This window comes from Lolium perenne, chromosome 5, assembly GCF_019359855.2.
Source record: "Lolium perenne isolate Kyuss_39 chromosome 5, Kyuss_2.0, whole genome shotgun sequence".
Classification (NCBI taxonomy): Eukaryota; Viridiplantae; Streptophyta; class Magnoliopsida; order Poales; family Poaceae; genus Lolium; species Lolium perenne.
Genome location: NC_067248.2, coordinates 261,386,754 through 261,411,978, shown reverse-complemented (window position 1 = coordinate 261,411,978; position 25,225 = coordinate 261,386,754). Strand labels below are relative to the sequence as shown.

Genomic DNA, 25,225 nt, shown 5'->3' with positions numbered 1-25,225 from the left:
AAGATCTCACAATGAAGGACTTCTCCATTATTCAGTCTCTTTCGTGAAATATTTTACATTCTCCTTCTACATGTGAGGAGCCTATCAATTTTTAGCCGTGAACATGTCTTTGTTTCTGATGTAAGGAATAGTTTCGTACAATGCTATTGTTGTGCTATTGACGATGGACACACCCTGTATTACCTGAATTATCGTTGGTTAAATCCAACCATGGAATCGTTTGTTTTTCCTATGTACCAACCAACAAAAGACGGCTTCATATCTTTGAATTCAAAAGGGGAAGTTCCTGCTATTTCTTTAAATATTTTACCTGCGGCTACGCGCAGCCAAAGCAAATAAATACCATAACACTATGCAATCACAGACTATTCATGCCATTTTGTACGTAAAAGGAAAACATCTATAATGCTCGCCTCAACACGTGGGGTATCAACTAGTAAGCACAAGATGAACCACCCACTTAATGCCGCTAGTTAGGTGCTTAACTTAAGATGGGTATTCCACACATTATCAATCAACAACCCTTCAGTGTGATGCCTAGCCAATAACTTTGAGGAACTAAAAGCAAAAAAAAGCACTAAATTGTAAAGAACCATATTTAAAAAAAAAAAACTACGTTGTACCACTTATATTTTGGGAAGGATGTAGTGTAGTAGCTTTTAATGGGATGGGAAGGAACTGTCTCTACTTGCTACACCATTTGTTTTGTATTTTCACTTGACCATCAGTTTGACATGCCCTTGATCAACTCATCATAGATAAAGGTATTTGCTTAGTAGAATTCTCTATACGCCTGCTATAACTACAAACTGGGATCCATGCATGATTACATTCATGGGCAGCCTAATGATCTTCACATGTTTCCTCAAGCAATAAACCAGGGTTGCTGCACTGCACTTCGCCGCTGGCCAGTTGATGGATGAGTGTATTATAAAGGAGAGTGGCCAGTTCAAAATGTGCTGTTGCGCTTGCACTTCAGCAGTTATTGACCGCCAAAGAGGTTGCCACCGGCACCACCGCACTCACATCATTCTTGGCCAATCCATCAAAAGATTTGGTAAGTACCGCCGCGGTTCTTTAACAAATGTGGCAAATTTATCTAGATTCACATTTATCTACATACTAAAACAAGGGTCTAGATGCATGCAAATCCAGATAAATTTGCGGACACTTATTTTAGAACGAAAGGAATAGTAGTGTGTTGTAGCTTTTCCGTTGCATGTTTTCTGCAATTGGTTCTCTTCTTCTCGTTTTTTTGAAAAGTTAATCACTGCTGGTAGGTTATGAGCTGGTGATTACGATGATGCTTTGGTTTGGCTTTATTTTTGACGAGAAATGATGCTTTGGTCATGGATTAGGTGATGGATGCTTTCGGTCCCAAAGCTGGTCTTACCAGTGATCAGAATCGTCAGCTTTCTTGATAAGATATGATTAGGATTTGGCCTCATTTCTCAACTGTCGTTTCTTTACAAAACGGATTCTTTTGTGATATGACCTCTGCTGCAGGATGTCAAGGGAAAAGAGGAGCCCCAACGCCATCAGGAATGATCAAGATTCCTGTTCATCCCTTCCCAAGGTCGCTATGGTTGAGAATGAAAACAGAAACAGAGACAATTGAGTTCCCTGGTAGCCAGATGTGTACTAAAGTACAATTTTGTTCGAGTGACAGATCTGTCATTATCTATCTCTGTCTTCTCATAAAATACATCCTGACATGCATGGCAATGTCTGGATCATGGCGGTTGCACATGAGCAGTCTAAAATAGACCCGCGGCTCGGCTGGGAGCTGTACCAGCCGAATGGGGCCATGAGCTGATGATGACACCGTGATGATCGAGACAGGATTTCTGTAACAGTCGTACTGCCATCACGGAGAGTGATTTCACAGCTAATCCTCATTAAAAAAAAGCTGCAAAGTCATGCATGTACAATCTCATGATGATCTTCCTTTTTTGGTTGGATGAACAGTCGCATGTTCTTGGCACCAAGTCTAATTCACAGACATAATGCTAAATACAAAGTGGAGAGTGATTGTAATTAGCATCGTAGTAAAATGGTGTAAGCATCTTTCTTGTATTATAAACCAAGTTGAACGAACTCAAGAGTCGCAGCAATGGCTGCACGCAATGGAATGACTGTACCGAGCTGCATGTCAGTCAGCTCATGGAATCAACAGAACAGATCAGTGTATGTAGGTAAAACAGCAGAGAAGAGAGACGATGCCAATCATCAGAGTTGCAGCACGGCCATGGACTTGAGGCGGCAGGACATGGCGTCGGCCTCGGCGGCGGCGTTGCTCCGGGCGACGCGGCTCCAGCTCTGCTCCTGCTCGGCGGCGTCAGCCGAGACGCCGCACGACGTCGCGAAGTCGAGCACCTTGCCGAAGATCCTGAACATCTCCACGGCGTAGATCCTGCCCTGGCCGGCGGCGAAGGCCGCGTTGGGGTCCATGGGCGCGTCCGGGTGCGACGACGCCTCGGCCCACTTCGGCAGCGACGACGACGACGACGAGGAGATGTCCACCAGCTCGAACACCTTGCGCACCACCTTGTCCCGGCGGCCCGCCGGGTCGCACCAGGAGACGCAGAGCATGAAGAGCCGCGACGCGCAGCAGACCAGCGCCGGCGCGTAGTCGCGGAGCCTGGGCGGCGCGCGGGCGGAGGTCTGGACGACGGACCACGCGCCGGCGTCCAGGTGGTAGGCCACGAGCGTGTCAGACTCGCAGTAGACGTAGAAGGCGTCGCCGCAGACCGCGCCCGAGCACGCCAGGCCGACGTCCGTGGGGAAGCCGGCGATCTCCACCCACTTGTCGGTCACGGGGTCGTACATCTCGGCGGACACCAGCGGCTCGTCCCACGGGCCGCGGCCGCCGACCGCGATCAGCGCCTGCCTTGGCTGGGCCGGCTTGTTCGGTTGCTTGGGAACAACCTTGCCGTGGGCACGAGCAGCAGGGGCGGTGGCGGAATCGGTGGTGTCGTCGGTGAGGACGTCGCGGAGGCGGAGCCGCCGGAGGGAGAGCCGGTGCGGGTCCTCGTACACGGCGGAGGTGCCGCCGAGCCGGAACTTGCCTCCGCCGTTAGAATTAGCCCGGCGCACGTGCTTCTCGGCGCGGGCGTGGGCGGCGCTGCGGCTGGCGGACATCTCGAACACCCCCAGCACGGGCCGGGACCGCGCCCCCCGCATCGGGGCCGCCTTCCGCCACGCGCCCGTGAGCGGGCTGTACACGAGGACGCCCTTGTGCGTCTTGGCGGACCCTGCGGTGGATGCAGACCCTACAGACCGGCCGCCGACGACGAAGAGCTCGTCGCCGACGCCGGCGACGGAGAAGAGCGACCTGCCCGCGAGCGCGGCCGCCCCGACCCGGCGCCACCGCTGCGCTGGGCGCCTCGCGGCGCAGGCGCAGGAGCTGCGGGGCGACGGTGAGGTCCCTCCAGCGGCGGCACGCGCAGCGCGCGGCGAGGAGGGCGGAGAGCGGGAGCCGGGTTAGGACCATCTCCAGCAGGTCGTCCGGGAGCGCCGCCAGGGTGGTCGCCGGGAACTCCTCCGATGTCACCACCACCCCCGCCGCCAACGAATCTTCAGGCGCTAGTGGTCGGCCGCGGCGGGTGACGGGGATGGCGGGCGGCTTCTTCCAGGAGAAGCACTGGAGCGCGGCGGCAGGGACAGGCCCCTCCTCCTCGGCCGGAGCAGCCTCGTCTTCGGCGTCGCCCGGGAGGCGGCGGCGCGGAGGGGCGGGTTCCGCCTCGTCGCAGGCGCAGACGCGGCAGCCGCCGGCGCCGGCGAGGGGCAGGCGGAGGTAGCTCCTCCTGGTCCTGCCCCGCGCTCGTCCGCCGCCGCCGGGGCCGCGCTGCTTGGTGGCGTCGGGAGCAGCAGCAGCGGGAGCGGGCGGCGGGTCGTCTTCCTCCTGCTCGGCGCGCAGGAGGGCAGAGAGGCTGTTGCTGCCGGATCTGCGCAGCGCCGCCGCCGCCGCGGCGGTAGACATGAGTGGGTGGCTAGGTGGAGAAGAAGAAGAGGTGGTGGGTGGAGGCGGGGGCGGCGCGGAGGTGGAGGAGGACGGCGCGGAGGATCGCGAGGAGGGCCCTGGCGAGCGCGGGGATGGAGAGCATGGCGTGCCCGTCGGGGAAGGAGATGATGAGAGGAGAGGTGGCGGCGGGCGGTGGGTGGTGGTTGGAGTTGGAGTTGAGTGGGGAGTTGTCGTTGGGGAAAGTGGACGCCGCGCCGCTCGCTGGGTGGGGCGACAAAGGAAACGGCTCCCGGTGGAATGGAACGTCGGCGGGATTCACGGAGCTTTTCGTCAGGTCAGGTTGTGCTACGTTTTGCCCTTCTCGTGTTCGTAAACCGTCACCGAGCCATGACAAGGTAGAACATGACCGAATTCACGTTGTGCATCTTAGAGCATCCCCACTCGGTTGGCGCTCCCCACGCCCAAATCCGGCGAAATTTTCGTCCGGATTGGATGAAGTTTTGGCGTGGGGAGCGCTAGTTTCCCAGCCGCGTGCCCAGGCGAAGTCGACGATGCGAATTTAAAAAACGGAAACTTGACAAACTTCGGCTAAAATTCGGGTGAATATAGACTAAATTTAATGATATTTAGACTAAAACGGGCGGAGTTCATACATAGAGGCCGAATTCGACTATATTTCGAATTCGGCTAGGGGAATTCAAACGCTAATTTTTAAACACGGCGCTCTACATGCCCATACGGCGGTAGAACACCGTGTAGTCGTCGCCGCCGTCGTCGGAGCCGTCGTCCTCGACCTTCGGCACCTTCGCCGCGCGGCCCGGCCGCTCGCCCTGCCGGCGTCTCCCCACCCCGGGGATGGCTTGTACCCGCCCGTCGTCGGAGGACTCGAGGTCGACGACGGGGACAGCGACGCCGGATGGAGGTGTCGCAGACGGCGGTACCGCGCGACATCGTCGTTGGCGGTTGGAGCGGCGCGGCGGCGAGTTGGCGTGCGGCGGCCGTGTCCGGCCGCCGCCGTCGCTCCGCCTCCCCGGCGCCGCCGATCGCGCTGGCCCGATCATGCGGCGTCGTCCGCGCGCTTCTCCTCCTCCATGTCGGCAAGCGACCCGGCGATCGCCTCCGCCATCGCGGCCTCCTCCGCGCGCTTCGCCTCCTCCTCGGCGAGCCGGCTTGCGGCGGCCTCTTTCTTCGTCTTCTTCCGCCGCTCGCGGCGCGGAAGGTCGTTCTCGGATGACGAGGGCGCCGCCGTCGCGCCTTCGGTCGTCGCCGGCGGAGACGCCGGCTCCTTCTTGACGCGCACCGGCGTCGAAGGCGACGTCGCCTCCTCCTCTTCACCGGCGCCAAGGATGACCTTGACGCCGATCCGAAGACGACGAGCCGGCAGCCATGCGCCGTGGTCGCCGACGCTTCCCCGACGGCGGCTCGCCGATGCCCTCGATGCCGATAGAGGGGGCATCGTGAGCACCGGGGAGTTGCCGCCTCGATGTGCTCGATGACGGCCTCGAGTGTCCGGCCCCACCACCGTCGGCGGCCCGCGGCGTTGTTGCGCGCAGGCGGAGGCGGCGGGCCGTCGTAGGCCGCCGCCTCCCGCTCCCACCGCTGGAGGAAGTAGGAGTTCCACCGCGTGTAGTTGTCGGGGTGGTGGCGCGGGTCGGCGCGCTCCTCGTCGGTCATCGTCATCCTCGCCTCCTCGATGGCGACGTCGAGGGCATGGCCCCGCGGCGGCGGCGGGATTGGAACGCCGCCAGCACTTAGCCGCCAGCCGCCTCCGGGAGGCCTCGTGTCCGGCGGGCAGGGGTACCCCGCCTGGTGGAGGAGGTGCCCCTCCCACGCGTGGAGAGACCGGCGGGCGAAGCCGTTGTTGGCTGCGCCGTCGTCGTCGTAGAACGCCATCTTGAGAGTAGAGGGAGAATGGAGGGAGAGTGGAGCACGGGGTACGCCTCGCGGCGAGCGGACCGGCGTATATAGGCGTGGCTGGCGCGGGGATTAAATGCCGCGTGGATCGCGGCGAGCTGACCGGCGGCAGCCTTTAGTGCGCGCGGAAGACGATGCGTGCGCGGAAGACGAAGACATTAACTCGCCGCGTGGCCGGCGAATGCATGCCGGCGGCAGGCTTTTACAGCGCGCGGAAGACGACGACATTAACTCGCCGCGTGGCCGGCGAATGCAGACCGGCGGCAGGCTTTTACAGCTCGCGGAAGACGATGCGATGAGGACGACGATCGGTTTCTCTCGCCGACAAGTTGGGGCCACCAGACGCGCGGGAAGTTTCCTCGCCGTTTCGCGCGCTTTCGTTTCGTCCGGAGTCCCCGAGCGCTCCCCGGGGGGCCGGGGGGCGTGGGATCGCCGGATGAATTTAGGCCCAAATCCGGACGAAAACGAGGAACCGGGGGCGCGACTGGGCCGAATTTCGCCGTCCGGATGGAAAAAACGCTCGCCGGGGGCCTGTTCGGGGGGACGAGTGGAGATGCTCTTAGGGCACACTTGGTGGCCCGAGCAAATTTTTGCGCTCAATGTGGGTAGGTTCCGCGTGGATGTTAGGCCATCTCCAAAATGTTGATGCAAATTCGTGTCCAACTTCGTCCGTTTACGACACCCCGTTGATAGGGAAGGGCGTATCGGCGTCCTTGTATAGGTTGTTGGCCGCATGATGCACCGAACGCGGCCCCGAAATCAAATTGGCCAAAAAGAGACAAACCAATAATGTGTGGAATCAAACTCAATCTACCGAATTAATTAGATTTATATTAGAAATGATATGCCCTATAACGGATGAGACGTGCAAAACAAGTCCTAGACAAGCAAGATAAACAAACATAGAAAACATAATAACCAAACCCTAGATAGGGGTTGGGTTGGCCGCTGCTCGCCGCCCGTGCGCCTACTCCCGGTCATCGAGGTCGTCTTCGCTCTCGAACTTGATGACAACGATCATGCTCGTTAGTCGCTAGAGCTACTTGGCCGCATGTATTATGTTATGTTCTATCCAACACACATGTATTTAACCAAGTATCGTTGTTGATGTAACAAATCACCATTTGCCTCAAACAGCAGGTTAATTTATCTAAAACCTACAAGATTTGACATAATCAGACCTACAAGATTTTAATTTATCTTGTTTTGAGATATTCAATTTTAATTTGGTTTCTATAAACTTTGTATTAAATTGAGGTTAACTAAAACAATGTTTTAATTTATGATTTTTAAAATAAATATATAATATTTTTTTAAGTGTGGTGGTGTGGCGTTGGGCCCTTAATTACCGTGGCACTGATTCTCATATTGACAAGAAAGAGGTTTTGTCATCATTGAAACTTTGCCGAGACAAATACTACGAGTATTTGAGACTGGTTCCATCCCCAATACCTTTACAAATCACTTAGAGGTAGACTCGGAAATTCAACCATACTAGTGAACAAAAAAAAGATCTTCCTTAAAAGGTCTGTCGTAACATTTAATGCGGCCGGTAACAATCAAAACTAATCTTTTACATCCATTTATACTGAATATTTGTACTTTTTCATAGATCATTTAACTCATAAATATAGTTTGTTAAATTTTGTTTATACCAACTTCACTATAGAAGTTAATAGTTATAAAACCAAAACTTATATCACTACAAATATAGCAGTAAGAGATTATAACCCGCAAAGTAATATGTTATTTTTCAAAACAATTCAGGCCTTCTTGGCAAGCTTAGCACAGATATATTAAAAATATTTCCATCTACGGAATAGTTTGTGCCACTTAGATGTATTATTCTGTTTTTTTTTTTACTTTTTCATGTATCTTTTAGTATCTTTAGATATGTTGATAGAGGGTTTTAGTAGGTGGAGTATAACAAATATCCTGATAGGAATTTCTGGAGTACACTTTGTCTACCTTGGTTGTAAGTTGTAACTAACGGGAAATTCTAGAATGTGTTGTACCAACAAATAGTTTGCTTAGTTCTTGACTTGAGTTCTTGTCCTCACCCTTGTTGGCACTACTCGTTTATTATTTTTTTTCTTTTTTTGTCACGTTTTTCATCTACGTTTAGCTCTGCACGTAGTCGACCACACATATCCATTAGCTACACGTACCAAGTCTAACAAGCACCGCATGATCTTGGGATAAGATCATTTGCACACACAATATTTAATGGGTTAAAACAATTGGTTCTGTAGCTTATTTCAGAAAGTTCAAATACACAAAGGTACACAATTTTAGTCCGAAATATTTACCTGACCGACAGAGGTCATGCAAGTGCAGAACCATTTTTTTCTTGAGTGTGGTAATAATCTAAGGGCTAAGGCCTACGAAAATATGGTGGAGAACCTAGGTACCAGCGCACCTGATTTCAAAAAATTCGAAAAACGTTATTTAAATGTTTTAAAAAAAGTTGAAATAATTACCTCGCGTACATCTCATCTCAATGCTTATCTGAGAAAATTTTCAGAAAAAAATACGGCCGTACGTGACTCATACAAAAAAGCGAAAATGAAGTTTTGTTATACTGTGAATAGTATACGTATAGTCATTATACTATGAACAGTACAGTTTGTTATTTTTGTGTAGGCTACATACTTTCATATTTTAGGTTGAAATTTGACATGCACATACCTACATATGTGCTCCACACACATGATTTATGCCGAATTTTTTGAATCAATTTTAGTATTTTTTTCGATTTTATTGCTAAAAGGGGGTGCTAGCGCACCCAGGAGCCAAAAATTCGCGTCGGCCTACACCAACACTGGTTTTTTTTATATTTTTTTGCAAAATCCCAACACTGATTTTTTATATCACTTGCAGAGCCTTTAAAACGATCAAACCTTTAAAATAAATGCATTTTAAGCGCTGAAGGGTGTTTGAGGCGCAAATCAGTGTCCCTAAACTGTAAACCCCTAAAAACATTTAGAGATCGACCCTGTTTTGCCTCGTCGACCCTCACTTGTACAGGCTCGTGGACGAAAACACTGTCGACCCCTACTTCTCAAAATCACCAGCGCGGGCTGATAGTTCATCTCCTCTTCCCCATTAAATTACAAATAATTACCTTAATTAACAAAAAATAATGAAGTAATAATAATTTTGTGTAAAAATAAATAACAATAATAATTTTGCAAAACCTAAAATCTATTTTTTTTCATATTTTCCTTTGGCAGTTTGAGAATCTACAAATTCGCTAACCGGGCATAGCCCGATGAAATCGGATGTAACTTTTCGCGTCGACAGATTTTCATATATTAATTTTTTTCGAGTATACGTATGCAAAATATATTTCCATTTACCGAAAAATATTGTTTTATGCAAAATAAGTCAAAATTCATGTTTGTTATTTTCCATAATAACTAGATCACCTAACCAACCTACATCTAAATGGATTTAAATTTTAAATTTTCTATCATTTTCTTTTGTGTTTTACAAATCTATGAAAGGCGATCCGGTGTATGTTTGTGTGTATGGAGCTAAAAAAAAATACAGAAACCTTTAGTCTCGGTTGATGTCTCCTACCCTTTAGTTCTACACGCCGCAACCCCTTTAGTCCTGGTTGGTGTCCCCAACCGGAACTAAAGATCACGTTCGAACTGGGACTAAAACCATACGTCGTCCTAGCCTTTTAAAACCGGGACTAATGCTCATATTAGTCCTGATTCCTAACGTGATCGGGAGTAATACTACCAGCAGCTCCGAACGAAAGCCTCTTTTTCTACTAGTGCAAATCTTCGTTAATGATGTAACTGTAATTTGAGATTTAAAAAGCCAAGTCACCATTTGCCTCAAACAGCAGGTTTTGAGCTGAGGCGGCCTGAATTTTTGAGAAGGTGTTTGTCATGTGTGATCGTTTTCCGCCGCGGTTTGTAGGTGTCTGTATTGCTTTTTGCCCGATTTTGTGTTGTGCTGGTTAATAGGGCAATCTTATGTTTTTTTACCATCAATACCATATATATTTATAGTAGCAAATAATAGGTGCTATAGTTAGACAAGTTGTTTTCCGCTATTAGAAAAAATATTCTAAAAAAGCCGAGAAAATCTTAGAGGTCTTTAAATTGTTTAGCCAATAAAAACATAATATTGTACTTTTCTTAACGTAGCCGAAAAGAAAACATAGATATCTTTATTATTATATTCCAGTTGGTCGTACGTTATACAACGCGTTTGGTGAAGGAGATTGGGAACATCGTGACCGTTCGCTATAATCTCAAAACCTCCACTTAAAATCCATCCGTCCAATCTACCTTTCCAATCATCCGATCTACATTCAAGGTAGGTCGCCCCTCTTTAGCGCTAATCATATCACGACATTAATCGGTAATCAATACAGATTAATTAAGAAAATTTCTTTCCTTACTCCGTCCCAATGGTGAGACTAGTCACAATGGGGAGTATCATATAGTAGTATCATGCATATGGTACTAGTGTGTGATACTATCTTCACAATGCATAGTATCATGTAGTAGTATCATAGGTTAATTATATTTAGTGATTTGTAGAATCTCAATGCAAAAGTGTGTACAAGATTGGTTTGACATTAATTTTTTTAGTTGTACGTGCTATGATACAGTATCTACCTATGATACTACTACCACCTCTTTCTTCATTTATTGATGTGACACATCAGCTTTTTGCATGCATGTGATGCATGATACTAGTTATGATACTCCCATTGTGAGTAGTCTGAGAGCGTATATATTTTGGCTCGTTGATTAAGGTAGCTTTCCTGTGACAAAATATTCATCCGCCTTAACTCTCTCCCTGTTTCCTTTTGTAAATTCTCTCCCATTTCCAACACATGGACGCCTCATTCCTCGCACGCGCGTCGCAATTACTCCTCCCATTTTCCATCGATTCTTCTCTATGCATGAGTCGGCTGCAGACGCATCTCCCTTGGTTCCATGGAGATGCGGTCATGATGCTATCGGTCATGCACATGATGCTTAGACATGATGTTGGTCATGGACGTGCTGCAGGTCGGCCGTGGTGTTGCCGATCAGGCCATCAGGGTGATGCCTGTCATGGACGTGCTATGCAGGTTAGTCATGGTGTGCCAGACCATGGAGTATCTCACAACCATCTCTCCCCGGCTCATGAAAATCCCCTTCCAAGCAAGACCTCCCTGGCGTGCACCTCCTTCTCTCCCAGTCTCCCCCTCTATCCAATCGCACTGTCGCCGCCTCACCATCCCCCTCGTCATCCATCCAGCCCTTCACGCATCCAGCTGGTACTTCGACACTCAGGTGCCTCCCTTCCTGGTGGCCTCAGAGCACCGCACAGATGAGGGACGCGCGTGGGACTGCGGGAGCATACGCGAACGCCGACCGGCCGCGATGGCCGCGATCGCTCGCGGTGCCAGCCGCACTACGGAAAGTAGCCGAGGCAGAGGAAGAGCGAGCCGAGGGCAGAGCAGAGAGATCAGGGCAGGGTAGGCAGCGGAGCTCCAGCCTTGGCCCTGGTGGCCAACGGGGACGACCAAGGCGTCGCGACGGCTGTGGCTGGCCGGAGGGGCGCAGACGGAAGGAGGTCGCCACGGCGTAGTAATCGCGTCATCGAGGCACAGAATCGTTCGGTGTTGTATGGTATGCCATCAATGATTTCTGCGTGGTTCAGTGTTAAACTTAAAAGAATTTTATTTGGATTATCGGGGATTAGCTGCATATGTAGATATGTGGAGGAAGAACTAAACTATTTACAGTCCAATCTCATGATGATCGATCAAGCTTATAATGCCTACATATTGGATATATACAAGGGCCTATCTCTTTTTTAGATCACATGTTTGCACGCTAAATCCCAAACCTATCACATAGCCATTTATAATCAACTGCAAACTTTATTGAAGTTTTTAGATACTCTTAATGGTTCCATCGTGTGATCAATGTTTCAGTTCAGTTTCAATATCAAATGGCATGCAGTTCAGCACATCAAAGGAGGAGGTGATTGAGAATTTGTGCATAGAGAACATCATGATGTCTTATTGATTATGCATTTGTTTATACTGCATGCCATGTCAATTAATCAATCTATGTGATGACTTGTGTTGAGAGAGATAATGGTGTCCAATCAGAAGTAACATGAAGTGCTCATCAAGAGTGGGAGATGCGGCACAATTGTGTGGTAAGTACTTCTCTGCATAGGAAAAAAACTCCTAACTATTTCTATTGCTCCAATTTGTTATTGGAACAATAAATTTTAACATCTTCGTACTCCCATACCCTCGTGAACGGAAGCTATATATGTTGGTGCCTCAAGCCCCCACACTATGGAGCTTCACTATCTCTGCTCGTGGCGGAGCTTCTGGTCATCAAGCAAAAGGCCGACATCAAGCCCTGGTGCGGGGAGAACAAGGGATGTGCCTATGTTGACCTCAAGCACTTGTAAACGCGCCTCGCCGAGAAGGACCACGCCGCCGCCCACCGGAGCCTCACCATGCACGCTGTGGTGCTCTTTGAGCTTCCAAAATCCTGGCATTCAAACGATTTTAACTCCCCAAAAAATGGTCGCACCTCTGTCGTAGTGGTGCTATTATCTTTTATCATCCCATCTTGGTATCATTATGTGCAATTTACAGGAGGATAATCGAGCAAGGAATCTTTTCTGCACTCTGTATTCCTGATTTATTCATGGAAATGTTTCAAAGTAAGGAGCAGTGGTCGTTGATTTGTCCCAGTGAAACTCCAGGTTAGAAATTGTCTCAATTTTTTGTGTACCTTTTTGGTGGATCATATTTAGAAAAACTCTCAACCAATATCTATGTACATTGTCTTCAAAATAGTTTATTTCCTGAAACATGCACTGAGTGGTAAGAAAAAATGAATTTATATTTCTTTGGTTGCCCGAGTTTTCTTGCAGTTGGAACTAAGAGAAAAAGTCACTAAGGAGAGGACATCACGATTTTGATAACAATAATGAGGCAAGGAATTAGCCTGATCAATCACTATGGATCCTATCGAGAAAATGTACTTAAATTGGTTGCTTAGCACTTGAGTCAGTGATGCTGATGTTCCCACCTAGGGTCCTAATACTAATAATATTGAGAAAACCAAGTTGTACTGATAATCTTGGCTATTGTATTGATGTAGTTATATTCAATTTCAATATGTTCTTCATTGTTTTTTATGTACACATTTACCAGCAATTGAGATCTATATTTCTAAAATGTAGAGATCCAGTATATCTACTACATTTTATCACTTAATCTTAATGCATTCTATATCCTCACTAGGAAACAATCAACCAAGTGTAAATTGAGAAACTGAGGGGCTTAATATAGGGCCAGCCACATGAGAGGGGCTAGAGAAAAATGTTTATCAATTTAAATTTGAAGGTTTGGATGTCCCTAACATCAGCTTATCTGTACTAAATAGCCTTTTTAAGTTAATGCTATTGAATAGCCTGCATGTTGTTGTTGTTGTTGTTTGCTTGTATGGTTGTACATGATACAAATTATTTTCAAGGACTCGGTTATGACTGATGACATAGAACAGCATTTATGTGCTTCTTAGGATAATAGGCTAGCAATTTATATTATTGTTTTGTATTACACCCGGTAGCTGGATAAAGATTGTAACCATCTATTTGGTACTGTAATCAGAAAGCCTTTCGAGGGGATGGTGCGCGCCAAGTGGATGAGGTATAGTGCCAGCTCTAGCCAGGTTTAGTCAACATTTTTCAGGTTATGTACTATGAAGATAGGTAGTGCCACTGATTTGGTTTAGTCGACATGTTTCAGGTTATGTACAATGAAAACGAGTTCAAGATATTGCAAAGAAAGATCACCTTTCTTTGCTAAGGAGGTACACATTTCTCTACCTTAAGGTATATCATTTGGTTAACTTCCCTCATTAGGACCTGTCCTTTTATGTTGGGTTTTCTTCAGAGATCATTGCATGAGGGCAAATAATCTTGATGATGGTCTGGCTTTCCTCGTTGCTATGATATCAGATTTCACACTCGAAAGGGTAAGTGGAGCTTCAACCAATCAATAATTCGATATATTTGTTTGATACAATTTAATATTTTCTAACTAGACACACAAGGGTTTTTTACTATGGTCGATACATGCAACTTTTAGTGAATATATTTTGACACTTGTGTGCTATTATTTTACAACCTTTGAAAATAAAATTGAAATGTTGTTCTTTCTCAGTGAAGGTTGACTAAACCAAACTGAAATCAATCTTCTCCTGGTTTATGTAAAGAATATGGTGCTATTACTTGTCTTGCATAAATTTGTAGACATCTCATTTCCTGGTTTATCTTCATAGCACTGATGTTGGTCAAGCTCTAGATCTGTCAATTAGTAATTTTATCTTAAAATTTTAAAAATGGCACCATTATGCTGGTCTACCTTTTTAACCTGATTACTAAAGATATGCACTCTTGGGTTTTTTGTTTTGTTTCCGCTGGGCACAATTATGCAATTTTGTTTATTTCATTTTCTTGAAAAATTGTCCTTGGTGTCGTTTAGCAATTTCAGTGTAGTAGAGAGCATATCAAGGCTTTATGAAACAGAGCCGGGAAAATGTGTTTCCTATGAGTATATGAACATTTATTTAAGATAGAACTTAGATCTCCTTTACTAGACATGGTACACCAGCTATATTGATGCATCAGTTCTGGAATACTCAACGAGCACACCTGATTCTTTTGCAGGATGGGGCAAAAAGGAACCGTGTACTTGGAGGCATAGGGGAGGGAGAGAAGGAAATAAGAAATACATTCGCGATCATAGCTTTGCAGGAAAACTAAGTATATAATGTGCTTGATTTATTTGACAAGATACAATAGCTAATGCTCATTGTTCAATAGCAAATGTATTGTAATTTTAGGAACCTAAACTGCATGCTCTCTCGGCTAGATGGTATTGGCATTAGAAAACAGAAATGTTCACATGCTTCACGTTTAAATTATAGAAAAGGTACTCGAAGGACCGTAGCAACGCACGGGCATTCAACTAGTTAGACCACATATCACAATATCATGAATGTTCTCCCATAATTTTAATTTAAGACCCAATGCAAAACAACGTGCATGCATGCGTGCAACTACTAAAGGAGTCAATCAATCAGAAAGAGTACGAATACCAGTACACCACACGAGTGTAAAGCAACCGAACAGACTGATCAGTGTCGCTGGGTGCCTAAAGTACGAACCAACAATGTTGCAGGCAAGACAAAAAAAAAGGACTCTCAGTATGATAAAAGGTGAGAACGTCTTGTGGTAAGAAGCTCTTGTGTATTTGCTTCGTTCTTTCAATGATCCCCATAGGCAAAGAACATCTCTAGCATATAGCCTGTATATATCAGAACCGAAAACGTCGAGTTCGATCTTCCGAACTGTTGAGTTTAGATGAATTTTGTTACGGTGGACCAGAATCCGAACTCGCGAACTGAAAAAGCAAAAATCAAACGTCGCAGGAAAATCAAACTCGCGATTGAACCCAGTTTGCTCCGATCAAGCTTGATTTCTCGATAATTTACATTAATCTAGCCAAAATACATGATAGTTCGACCTACATTCGCTAATTAGAGACCTAAAACAACTAGATTAGGCCCGGATTGTCACCGGGGGCGCTTCCCGTCGGCGGCGGAGTGTTTTTCCTCGCGGGCGAATCCTACGCGATGATGAGCACTGCCACCTCGAAGGCCGCCGCCTCCGCCGAGCTCCCGCAGGCTACAGGCGGCCTGTCGGCGTTGTCGTCGTCGTTGCTGCGCGGGGAAAGCGCCGGCAGCGGTGGGCTGCACCAGCGTGGGGCGCCTCAGCTTCTCCTTCTTCGGCCGCCTTCTCGCGCGCTTGCCGGCCCGCGATAGCATGCGGCCACTTCCGGTCCGCCCGCTTCCATGCACCGTCGGAGCGCGCCCGCCTCGCGCAGACCGCCTCCGCCCGTACACCCGGCGGACGCCGTGGTTTCTTTCCGCCGCCGATTCGGCCCCCTCCCCTACCTACGTGTCTTAACCGCCCCATTGCGGACGGAGGGGTGGTGGCGGAAGTGGCGGAGCGGCGTCAGAGGCCGCGAAATGGCTCGCCGGAGTGGAGGCTGGCGGCGGGAGTGAAAGCGGCGGAGGGGAGTAGGGTTTAGAAACCGAACTCCCCTCTGCGGCCCCTTTTAATACGAGGCGGCCACGCAGTTTCTCGGGGGCCCGAACTCGTTATACGGGCTAGCCCGCGAGTTCGGGCTCCATTCTGGCCCATCTCCGAACCGAACCCCTATTATCGTCGGAGTTTTTCAGTTTCCCCCTCTTTTACGGGCTCTGCTAGAGATGCTCTAAGGTCAGCGAGAGTCGGTTATTGGGGATAGACAGGCGGCCAAAATAGCGGTAGCCACAGATACAATTCGCAAGATGTCGCAAGCTTGCTATTTGATCGGAAGAGAGTTTTTACTTTCGTTGAGTAGGACAATAATCGCCGCAACTAGGAGCAAAGATCCAAAATTGATCTGCTGAAGCAAGATGTGAATCTCATACCTAAAAATTGTGATCTTCCAACATTGCCATTAACATTAGAAAGGGGATCTCGTCGATCGAAGAGCCAAAAATTGTACTATAGACGATGTCATCTTCATTCAGACGAATGCTAAAAATAGACACCAAAACCATAATAAGCTAATATAGTAAAATAAAAAAATCTTTATAAAAAAAGAAACTTCACGTATAGATTGGGTTCCCAACCCTTTGATGTCGGAGGCTAACCAAAGAAGGGGACCAACCTGTGGGGTGAAGATGGTGCTAGGTTCAGCAGGCGGTGCTGCAACTGACAACTTTTACTTCGGAAATTATGTACTCCTTCCATCCATAAATAAATGTATGCGGTTGATCGAAATTCGGATACATCTAAATGTTAAATATCGTCTAGATACATACGCCTAAATTTACACAAATCTTAGACATCTATCTATAGATAAAAGGAGTACTTTTTTTACGTCAGTTATTTACGTTTTAATAATAATTCACGAGAAAAATAAACTCTTGCCCCCGTCTCTAGAAAACAACTAACAGAATCCTATCTGAAACCGGAAATCGACCCGGCCCATTTTTTTGAACTGCGTCCGGCCCGACCGGCACAGCTAGACCGAAACCATCAAGCCCCCTCGCCACCAACGGAATAACCCGCCGCCGCCGCGGCGCCGATCGCCATGGCCAGCTACGACTACGGCTCTCCCTCACCCTCACCACCGCCGCCCGACGGCCGCACCTACCACCAGAAGCAGGCTAGAATGTCCGATCTCTTACTTCAGCTACGCCGCAGGGCCAACGACGGGCCGGCCGACCGCCACCGCGAGCAGCAGGTTCGCGTCTCCTGCCCCTTCCTTGATCCACTCTTAAATTGAGAATTTATTTTTCGAACACTCGTATGATTTAATCATAGGTTCATCTATTCGAATTGCACATTCATAGCCTTGGATCTGCAAGTAAAGCGACAGTTAGAATAGAAAAAAAAATGAATCTATCTGATAAATTGAGGAAAATTCTTAATTTTGTTCTTATGTATTGCTTCATCATAGCCCTAAACTGGGGGAATTCTTATTTTGTTCTCATTCTAATTTCTGCCTGCAGCAGCAGCAGGTGCAGGTGATTAACTCAGACCATCTCCAACTGATCTCACCCGAGGCAGACGGAACCACCAGGAGGACGCTTGTGGTTATTTGCAAGAAGCCACGTCGTCCAGAAACTCCTTATCAACGTCCCGAGCACCACGAGCGTTGGAGCAATCCCCGTCGTGGGCGATCTCCGGCACCGCAAGAAGACGACGAAGATGAAGGGGGCACAAAGGTTGTATGCCTGACCAAGATGCTCTCGCCAGGCGACCGCCTCGAGGACGACAGGTTCTACTGGGACTTTCGGAAGGATGTCACCGAAGAGGCACGCAAGTTCGGTCACCTGGTGAAGGTGGTGATCCCGCGGCCCAGCCGTGAGGCTGCCCCGGTGGTGGCAGGAGTCGGGAAGGTGTTTGTGGAGTACGTGCACCTCGACGACGCGGCCTGGTGCAGGGGGAGGTTGGATGGGATGTGTTACAACGGAAGGGAGATGACTGCCGAGTTCTTCCCTCGGGCCAAATTCGCTGCCGGAGACTACGTGTAGGAGACTAGGACGGACGAGATGGATATCATGGCCAGAATTCCATATATTTTCTAGTCAGTAGTGAATCTCTTACCAGTAGTGCCATAATGCTGCATCTACCTTAGAAGATGGTTAGCAATCCATAAGAGCTTGACTACTGACTAGCAAGTACTCCATCTAAAATGACATGTTTGACCATCATATCCTCTATCGTGCAAAACTAAACACTGGACCTACAAAAGTATATATAGACATTTTTTCATAACTTGGAGGTATAATAATGGAACAGCTGGTCCATTTATCTGTATTTTGAAGCATTCTTGTGTATTGGATTATGATATTTCTTATGCATGCTTCCTGATTCTGATATACAAGTGGAAATTTTCCATTTGGATGGCCAAAAGAGAATACAAATTAATAGTGGGTAATTTATGCATGGGTGGCATTTGTTCTTCCAAAAACACATGTTTGTTTTAATTACTAGACTGCAAAATGTACAATGGAAATATAACCTATCTGAGATAGAAGGCATTTGACATATACCCTAGAGCTTAAAATATACTACAGTATGTAGGAACAAATGCTAATTTGGCTTGCAGGTGTACATAATATTTTCCCTAATATTTTAGTAGCCATGTGACATTTTGATACTTGATTCCTGGCCTTTGTTCAGTTTCCTAGTTTGAAACAGAATGTGGCCCGAAGAAGAAACCAGGAAGCTTAGCATGACACGCTCAACAGCCTGTGTTGAAGCAACTCAGCAAACCGAGAGCAATTTCCATCCATCTATATCTCTACAGGGTATCTCTGCAGATGAAATTGACAAGTAGACAGCAGCAGCAGCAACAACAACAACAACTGAATGTTGGCTTCAGTCCACAGCCTTGTCAGAATAGGATCCATTGTAGAGAATGAAAGGTCAGCATCAGCATACATTCAACTCCAGAAAAATGTTGACATCTTAGGCTTCACATTTGTTAAGATATCAAGTACCACTACGTGCATTCCCACCAAACACAGGTCTGTTCATAAATCTTACATGACTTTCCCTCCTGGGTTAATTGGGGCATTTGCAAATGTCGAGGCACTCCTGGTGGGCACCGTAGCATGGATCGTCCCAACATTCACCATCACAGCACCACTTGTGAAAATCTGGCGGAAACAGGGCGAAGCGGCAGCTATAGCTTACATCGGCTATGCTGGTCCTAGTGTTGCGATGGTCCGGCCTACAGAGAAGATGAAGTAAAAATATGTATTCAGCCTCTACTGAGTCTGAGCTCTAACTAATACTACAGGCAGGACAAAATGACTCTGAGCTCTAACTAATACTACAGATTAGATTTCTATCACGCTGGAAAGAATGCTGCATGCAGCAGGACACTTACGACCAGGAAGGCGGAGCTGCAGAAGGAGGATGCATGGCCACGAGGTTGGCTCTATACGGTAGAACTGCAAGGTGCCGCCGTTCTGCAGCAGCTTTCCACGCAAGAAGAGGCACTGCTGCTCCGGGGGAACACGCAACTCAGCATGTATCTTCGCCTTGAGACTGCCGATGGTCTCCCACCGCATAGCAAAATGTTCGATGACGGTCCTGCCAGTTGGTGCCCTGACTGAGATGTGTATCTTATCAACCCACGCATTATACACGACATTAAGTGTAGAATCATTTTTTATGCCATAGTCAGTCAAGGTGCGGCGCTCCTCCAGATTCTTCCCACCAAACTCAAGGTGCTGATCAGCTGGGACAATGCCAGTTTCATCGAATATCTTTGCCTTCACACTGTATATGGTATCTGCTCTCTCAACATCAAGAGTCTCCTCGAATATCTTTGCCTTCACACTGTATATGGTATCTGCTCTCTCAACATCAAGAGTCTCCTCGAGTAACTTTGCCTTCACGGTATCTGCTCTCTCAACATCAAGCGCGCTGACAACTATATGCATCCCTTGGAGGACAAGGTGAAGGGTGAGGGTGGATTCCCTCTGAATGTAGTAGGACTCAATGGTGCGGCTGTCCACCAACAGCCTATCACCAAACATGAGTCTCTGTAGGACTGGAGGGACGCACTCCTTGTCTTCAATCTTAGCCTTGACATCACAGATCGTGTCTAACCCGTTGACCTCGAGAGTGATGGTCTTGCGATTAAGGATCGTGACAAAGATCTGCATCTGTTGAAAGGAGAAGAACTTTAGCAATTCCAACAGAAAGAACCAACACAAATCTAAACGTTAACAGCAACAAATCAACAGACAGGCATTGCAGGGCCGATACAACTTGTTAAGATCAAAACGACTAGAAAGTGAGTCATAGTTCATAAATATAAACATCAGTTCTATATTTGGGCTATGTCATCAGTCTTTGAAAGATGCAAAACATTTTTTTAGAAAATCAATTATCTTGCATAAAGTTGATAGATATTGTGATTAAAGTACACTACTCAAGAATCCTACAGATTAGTTAATTTCCTTCTTTTAGAATATCTTGTATGGAATATGAACACTTAGATTTCTAGAAAAGATGGCACTGCAAAATTGTTAAGCAGCAACGTAAGCAACAAAATCGACGAGATCTTGAAGAGATTACAAATATTCATTCTGGATCTTGGATGCATGTAATAAAGATTGAGCAAGGAATGAGAAAAGTCGAGCGAAAGGAAGACTCACCGTGCACTGTTCATGATGCACATCATCGGCTGTATTTCGGCGCTTTTGACCAGCCTCCTATCATAAAAACAGTCTAGTCTATTAGCACTCCCCAGAAGTTGATTGTCCTATATAGATATTAGATAAATGGAAAGCAAACCTAATTCCTAACTGCTTTTTATTTCCAGTAACACACCACCCTCATATGTGCAGCCTATCTAGAATCGGGATGCTTATACCTTGTTAGCAAAAAAAGTAGACATGCGTACAGGGAAATAGGATTCTTGGCCTACAAAGGAAAACTAGACTATTTGCGCCTGTGCATAAAAACCCATGATCACACATCATGAGGTGATCAATCAAATAAGCGATTAGTAAATTTGGTTAAACATTGCATTTTATTATTGTTACATTTGGTCAAGGAGGTTTACTTATAAACATGACATCGTCCATTGACTAATGACTACATATGTATGTATGGAAAGACGGGTTCACCAAACATACACTACAGAAATGAAACAGGGTTTAGTATGAGCTGGCCATGTACTTGGGAATAAATACTTACATTTTTGAGTTTTTGGATTTCATCGTCTTTCTCCTTAACCAAGGAATCCTTGTGTAAGCAGACAGCCTCGTAAGCTTGCTTCAGTTTTCTTAGTTCTGCTCTTAAATCCCCTGCAACACCCTCATGATTCTCATTGTTTTGCCTTAGCTCTACACAAGTTCTAGCTTCCTTTGGTTTTACGCAGCACGATTAACAAAAGGATGCAAAACCAACAAAGATGAGGAAAATCAATGGCATGTACAAAGTGGACAGAAGGTCTGGAGCTTTTGATCTATGGAACTTGTGGTCTGGTAATACCTTGAGTTCCGAGTTATCAGCATCTTCACACGTTCCGCGGTCCTTCAAGTCGATCTCTTTGAGTTCTACAGTGAACAGACACAAAATAATATCAGCAGCAGCATAACATCATAGAGATTACTATGTCTTTAATTCAAAGGTAATATAGTCCGATCCTCAATAAATTCCCTTTTCGAAAAAAAAACCTCAATAAATTCGTTACTTAGGAAGGCATAATAAACCTAGAGTGGTGCCAAAATTTTCCACTACAAAGAAGGCAAATCATCTCAAAATTAAACCATTATTGTGGGCGAGAAAATCCTACTAGGTATCATGGGGTTCGCCAAGAGCGGCAGCTCGATGTACTCCCTCTTCCAGCGCATCCTGCTGGCCTCCGCCTGCCGCGCGAACAGAAGAACCAGCATTAGCATCAGGCATTCAGGCACAACCAAGCCCAAAAAAAATGTTGGATTTAGCTTTTGGTTTAGGTTGGATCAGTTTTCGCGACTGCTGGTTGTAAAAGTGGTGGCCAATGCTTTGTGATCAGTGCTGCGCCCCGCGGGGGCGTTTCTAAACTCTAAAATCCTGGTAGAAAGTCGGTTTGAAATGTTTTTAGTTTTAGTTTTTGGTACCTGTCCTGATACTTAGTTTCAATTGGAAATCATTAAAAAAAGGTTCAATTGGAAATGAAATGGAACCGGGGAGCTGTTCTCCTGTGAATCTAAAAAAATGAAAAACCTAGAAGGAACTCACAGATCAGGAGAACACCTGGAGGAGGCGGGCATGGAGGCTCTTCTCGCGGGCTTCCGACAGCTCGGCTATTTCCTCCAAGCGCACGCGGTCGCCGGCGAGCGCCTCGACACGCAGCAGCAGCGCCTCGATCCGGTCATAAATGCGGCACCACTCGCCAGCCCCGCCGTCCTCAGAGGATCCAGCCGGGGAGGCCGCCGCCGAGCTGCCGCCGCCGGCCACGGAGACGGCCGCGCGGCTATTCTCCTCAATAAATTCGTCACTTAGGAAGGCATAATAAACCTAGAGTGGTGCCAAAATTTTCCACTACAAAGAAGGCAAATCATCTCAAAATTAAACCATTATTGTGGGCGAGAAAATCCTACTAGGTATCATGGGGTTCGCCAAGAGCGGCAGCTCGATGTACTCCCTCTTCCAGCGCATCCTGCTGGCCTCCGCCTGCCGCGCGAACAGAAGAACCAGCATTAGCATCAGGCATTCAGGCGCGACCAAGCACAAGAAATGTTGGATTTAGCTTTTGGTTTAGGTTGGATCAGTTTTTCCGAGTGCTGGTTGTAAAAGTGGTGGCTAACGCTTTGTGATCAGTGCTGTGCCCCGCGGGGGCGTTTCTAGACTACAAATGCTGGTAAAGTAGGTTTGAACTGTTTCTGTTTTTAGTTTTTGGTACTTGTCATGAGAAATGAAATGGAACCCGGGAGCTGTTCTCCCTCTGAATCTAAAAAAAAAAATCAAGCAGCCCAAAAAATGGAAACCCTAGAAGGAACTCACAGATCAAGGGGAACACCTGGAGGAGGCGGGCATGGAGGCTCTTCTCGCGGGCTTCCGACAGCTCGGCGATTTCCTCCAAGCGCGCGCGGTCGCCGGCGAGCGCCTCGACACGCGGCAGCAGCGCCTCGATCCGGTCGTATATGCGGCACCACTCGCCAGCCCCGCCGTCCTCAGAGGACCCAGCCGGGGAGGCCGCCGCCGAGCTGCCGCCGCCGGCCACGGAGACGGCCGCGCGGCTGTTCTCCTCACTCCCGTGTGCCAGCAGCGACATTGGAAGGGATAGTGGACGAGCTCAGTGTATGTCGACGAGGGTTAGATGGATGGAAACCTCGTGGAACGTGGAGCCCGATGGTGTGACGCGGGTGAGGGGATTTGAGGTTCTTGTCCGGGACAAGCTTATCCATCCATGGCCATGGCTGGCCAGAAGAGAGTGTGGCGGGCGTGGAGAGGTGGAGGGAGTGTTGTTGGGTTGCGGACATGGAAGGGGAGGTGACCAAGGTCATAAGAGCATCTCTATGAACCAAATCGGCTACTTGGCATTTACCAAAAATGATGTGAGTAAAAAATTTGAAAAAAAAAGTGTAAAATTTGGGGTAGCGATGTACTACCTTCATCCTAAAACTTGGGCCTTATATGTTTTTGAAAAAGTTAAATCAAATAAAATTTGACATTTTTTAAAAAAAATCTATCAACAAAATATGATATTTTTGAGAGGTGATGCATCTTATTTTAGATCACCGCGCGCAACCCAACAGACACACTAGCGACGTATTTCAGCGTCCAAAAATGTCTCGCACTCCGTTTGCGTCGGTCCAAATGATCGAAATCGACCGCGCGTACGTTTGCGTTGGGGGTGGCTCCAGCGGCACGACGCATATTTTTCTCGAATTTCCGTTTTTATAAAAAGAAAACATAATTTACATAGTAAAAGAAAGGGAAAAAACCCTAAGAATGTCTGCGCCTACTGGTTCTCCTCGTCGCTGTCGATCACGATGACCTCCGGTATCACCCACGGCCAGTTGGGAACCGGCGGAACATACGCCGGCGCACCGGCGGTGCTGGAGGCAGAGGAGCCCAGGCCTGTGATGGAGGTGGAGGATCCTAGGCCGGAGGTGGAGGCCCCCACGGGTTGTAGGGGCGGAGGTGGAGGCGGCGATTGAACCGGTGGAGTGCCTGAGTCCTGTAGCGCCAGTCGTAGGGCTTCTTTCTCCGAGAGGCCCGGCGGCATGATGCCGGTGGCGTACCGGGGCAGCGGCGGCTGCACAGGTCGGTCAACCTCGGAGACGAGGAGGCCAAGCCTCGCGATCACGTCGTCCGTCATGTTGTCCGGGAACTCAAACTGCCGGCCCTCCGCCATGGCCAACTGCCATTCTTGGAAAATGCACGCGACGTAGTCGTCGCTGTCATCCTTGGGCTCCTCGTTGTGGTAGGCGAGCGCCTCGTCGTCGTTGTCATGCGCAGGCATCGGCACCTGCCGTCTTCCATGAAGAGGCGCCGGTGGACGGTCGAAGGGGAAGTCCCTATCGCCCAGCAACCCCGCCCTCCTCCTCGGATCCTTCTTTGACTCGAGATAGCTACGCCAGCTGTCGGAGTTGATGGTGTAGGTGGGATCGGCACGGAGGTCCGGTGGCAGGTATCGCCTTCTTCGCCGGATCTCCGAGCTACTATCTGGCTCGCGCGCAGGCACGGGAGGGACGGGCACCCGGCGGTAGCTGAGACGCCAGCCGCCAGGCAATTGCACGCCCGCCTAGGTGTAGGGATTCGTTGCATAGAAAACAAAAAATTTCCTACCGCGAGAACGCAATCCAAGCCAAGATGCAATCTAGAAGACGGTAGCAACGAGGGGATGATCGAGACTCACCCTTGAAGATTTCCAAAGCCTATAAGAGTAGGCTCTTATTGCTGCGGTAGAAGATCACTTGCCGCTTGCAAAAGCGCGTAGAAGATCTTGATCACGGTGCCATGATCGGGCAGCACCTCCGTACTCGGTCACACGTTCGGTGTTGATGAAGACGACGTCCTTCTTCCTGTTCCAGCGGGCAGCGGAAGTAGTAGATCCTCCTCGGAATCCCGACAGCACGACGGTGTGGTGGCGGTGGTGGTGGAGATCTCCGACAGAGCTTCGCCTAAGCTATGTGGGAGAGAGAGGTAGGAGGGAACCGCTAGGGTTTGGGAGAGGGGGCGCCGGCTAGGGCAGCCTTGAGGGGTGCGGCCATGGTG

At 48.0% G+C, this 25,225-nt stretch overlaps 3 protein-coding genes across 5 annotated transcripts; 1 reads left to right on the top strand and 2 right to left on the bottom strand.

The window, feature by feature from the left end:
• Positions 1 to 2,046: 2,046 nt before the first annotated feature.
• On the bottom strand, positions 2,047 to 4,332 carry LOC127302893 (F-box/kelch-repeat protein At5g42350-like). The gene is given in 2 exon segments (XM_051333609.2): positions 2,047 to 3,382; positions 3,384 to 4,332. Coding segments are annotated over 2 exon segments (1,752 nt in total). The 5' UTR covers positions 3,983 to 4,332; the 3' UTR covers positions 2,047 to 2,229.
• A 12,648-nt stretch (positions 4,333 to 16,980) lies between these two features.
• Positions 16,981 to 18,293, top strand: LOC127302892 (uncharacterized). Of its 3 annotated transcripts, none has more exons than XM_051333608.2 (2): positions 16,981 to 17,231; positions 17,509 to 18,293. In XM_051333608.2, the coding sequence occupies exons 1-2, from the start codon at positions 17,079 to 17,081 to the stop codon at positions 18,022 to 18,024; spliced, it is 669 nt and encodes a 222-aa protein (XP_051189568.1). In that variant the 5' UTR covers positions 16,981 to 17,078; the 3' UTR covers positions 18,025 to 18,293. The 3 variants fall into 3 exon arrangements, with proteins under 3 accessions (XP_051189568.1, XP_051189567.1, XP_051189565.1); XM_051333607.2 differs by having other exon boundaries at positions 17,506 to 18,293; XM_051333605.2 differs by having other exon boundaries at positions 17,500 to 18,293.
• Positions 18,294 to 18,887: 594 nt separating this feature from the next.
• LOC127302891 (uncharacterized) lies at positions 18,888 to 23,491 on the bottom strand. Its single transcript, XM_051333601.1, has 9 exons — positions 23,006 to 23,491; positions 22,603 to 22,675; positions 22,256 to 22,475; positions 21,813 to 21,885; positions 21,509 to 21,573; positions 21,212 to 21,379; positions 20,668 to 20,724; positions 19,389 to 20,172; positions 18,888 to 19,229 (listed from the first exon to the last, which is right to left on the bottom strand). Exons 1-9 carry the CDS (start codon positions 23,274 to 23,276, stop codon positions 19,198 to 19,200), a joined length of 1,743 nt encoding a protein of 580 aa, XP_051189561.1. The 5' UTR covers positions 23,277 to 23,491; the 3' UTR covers positions 18,888 to 19,197.
• Between the last annotated feature and the right edge of the window lie 1,734 nt (positions 23,492 to 25,225).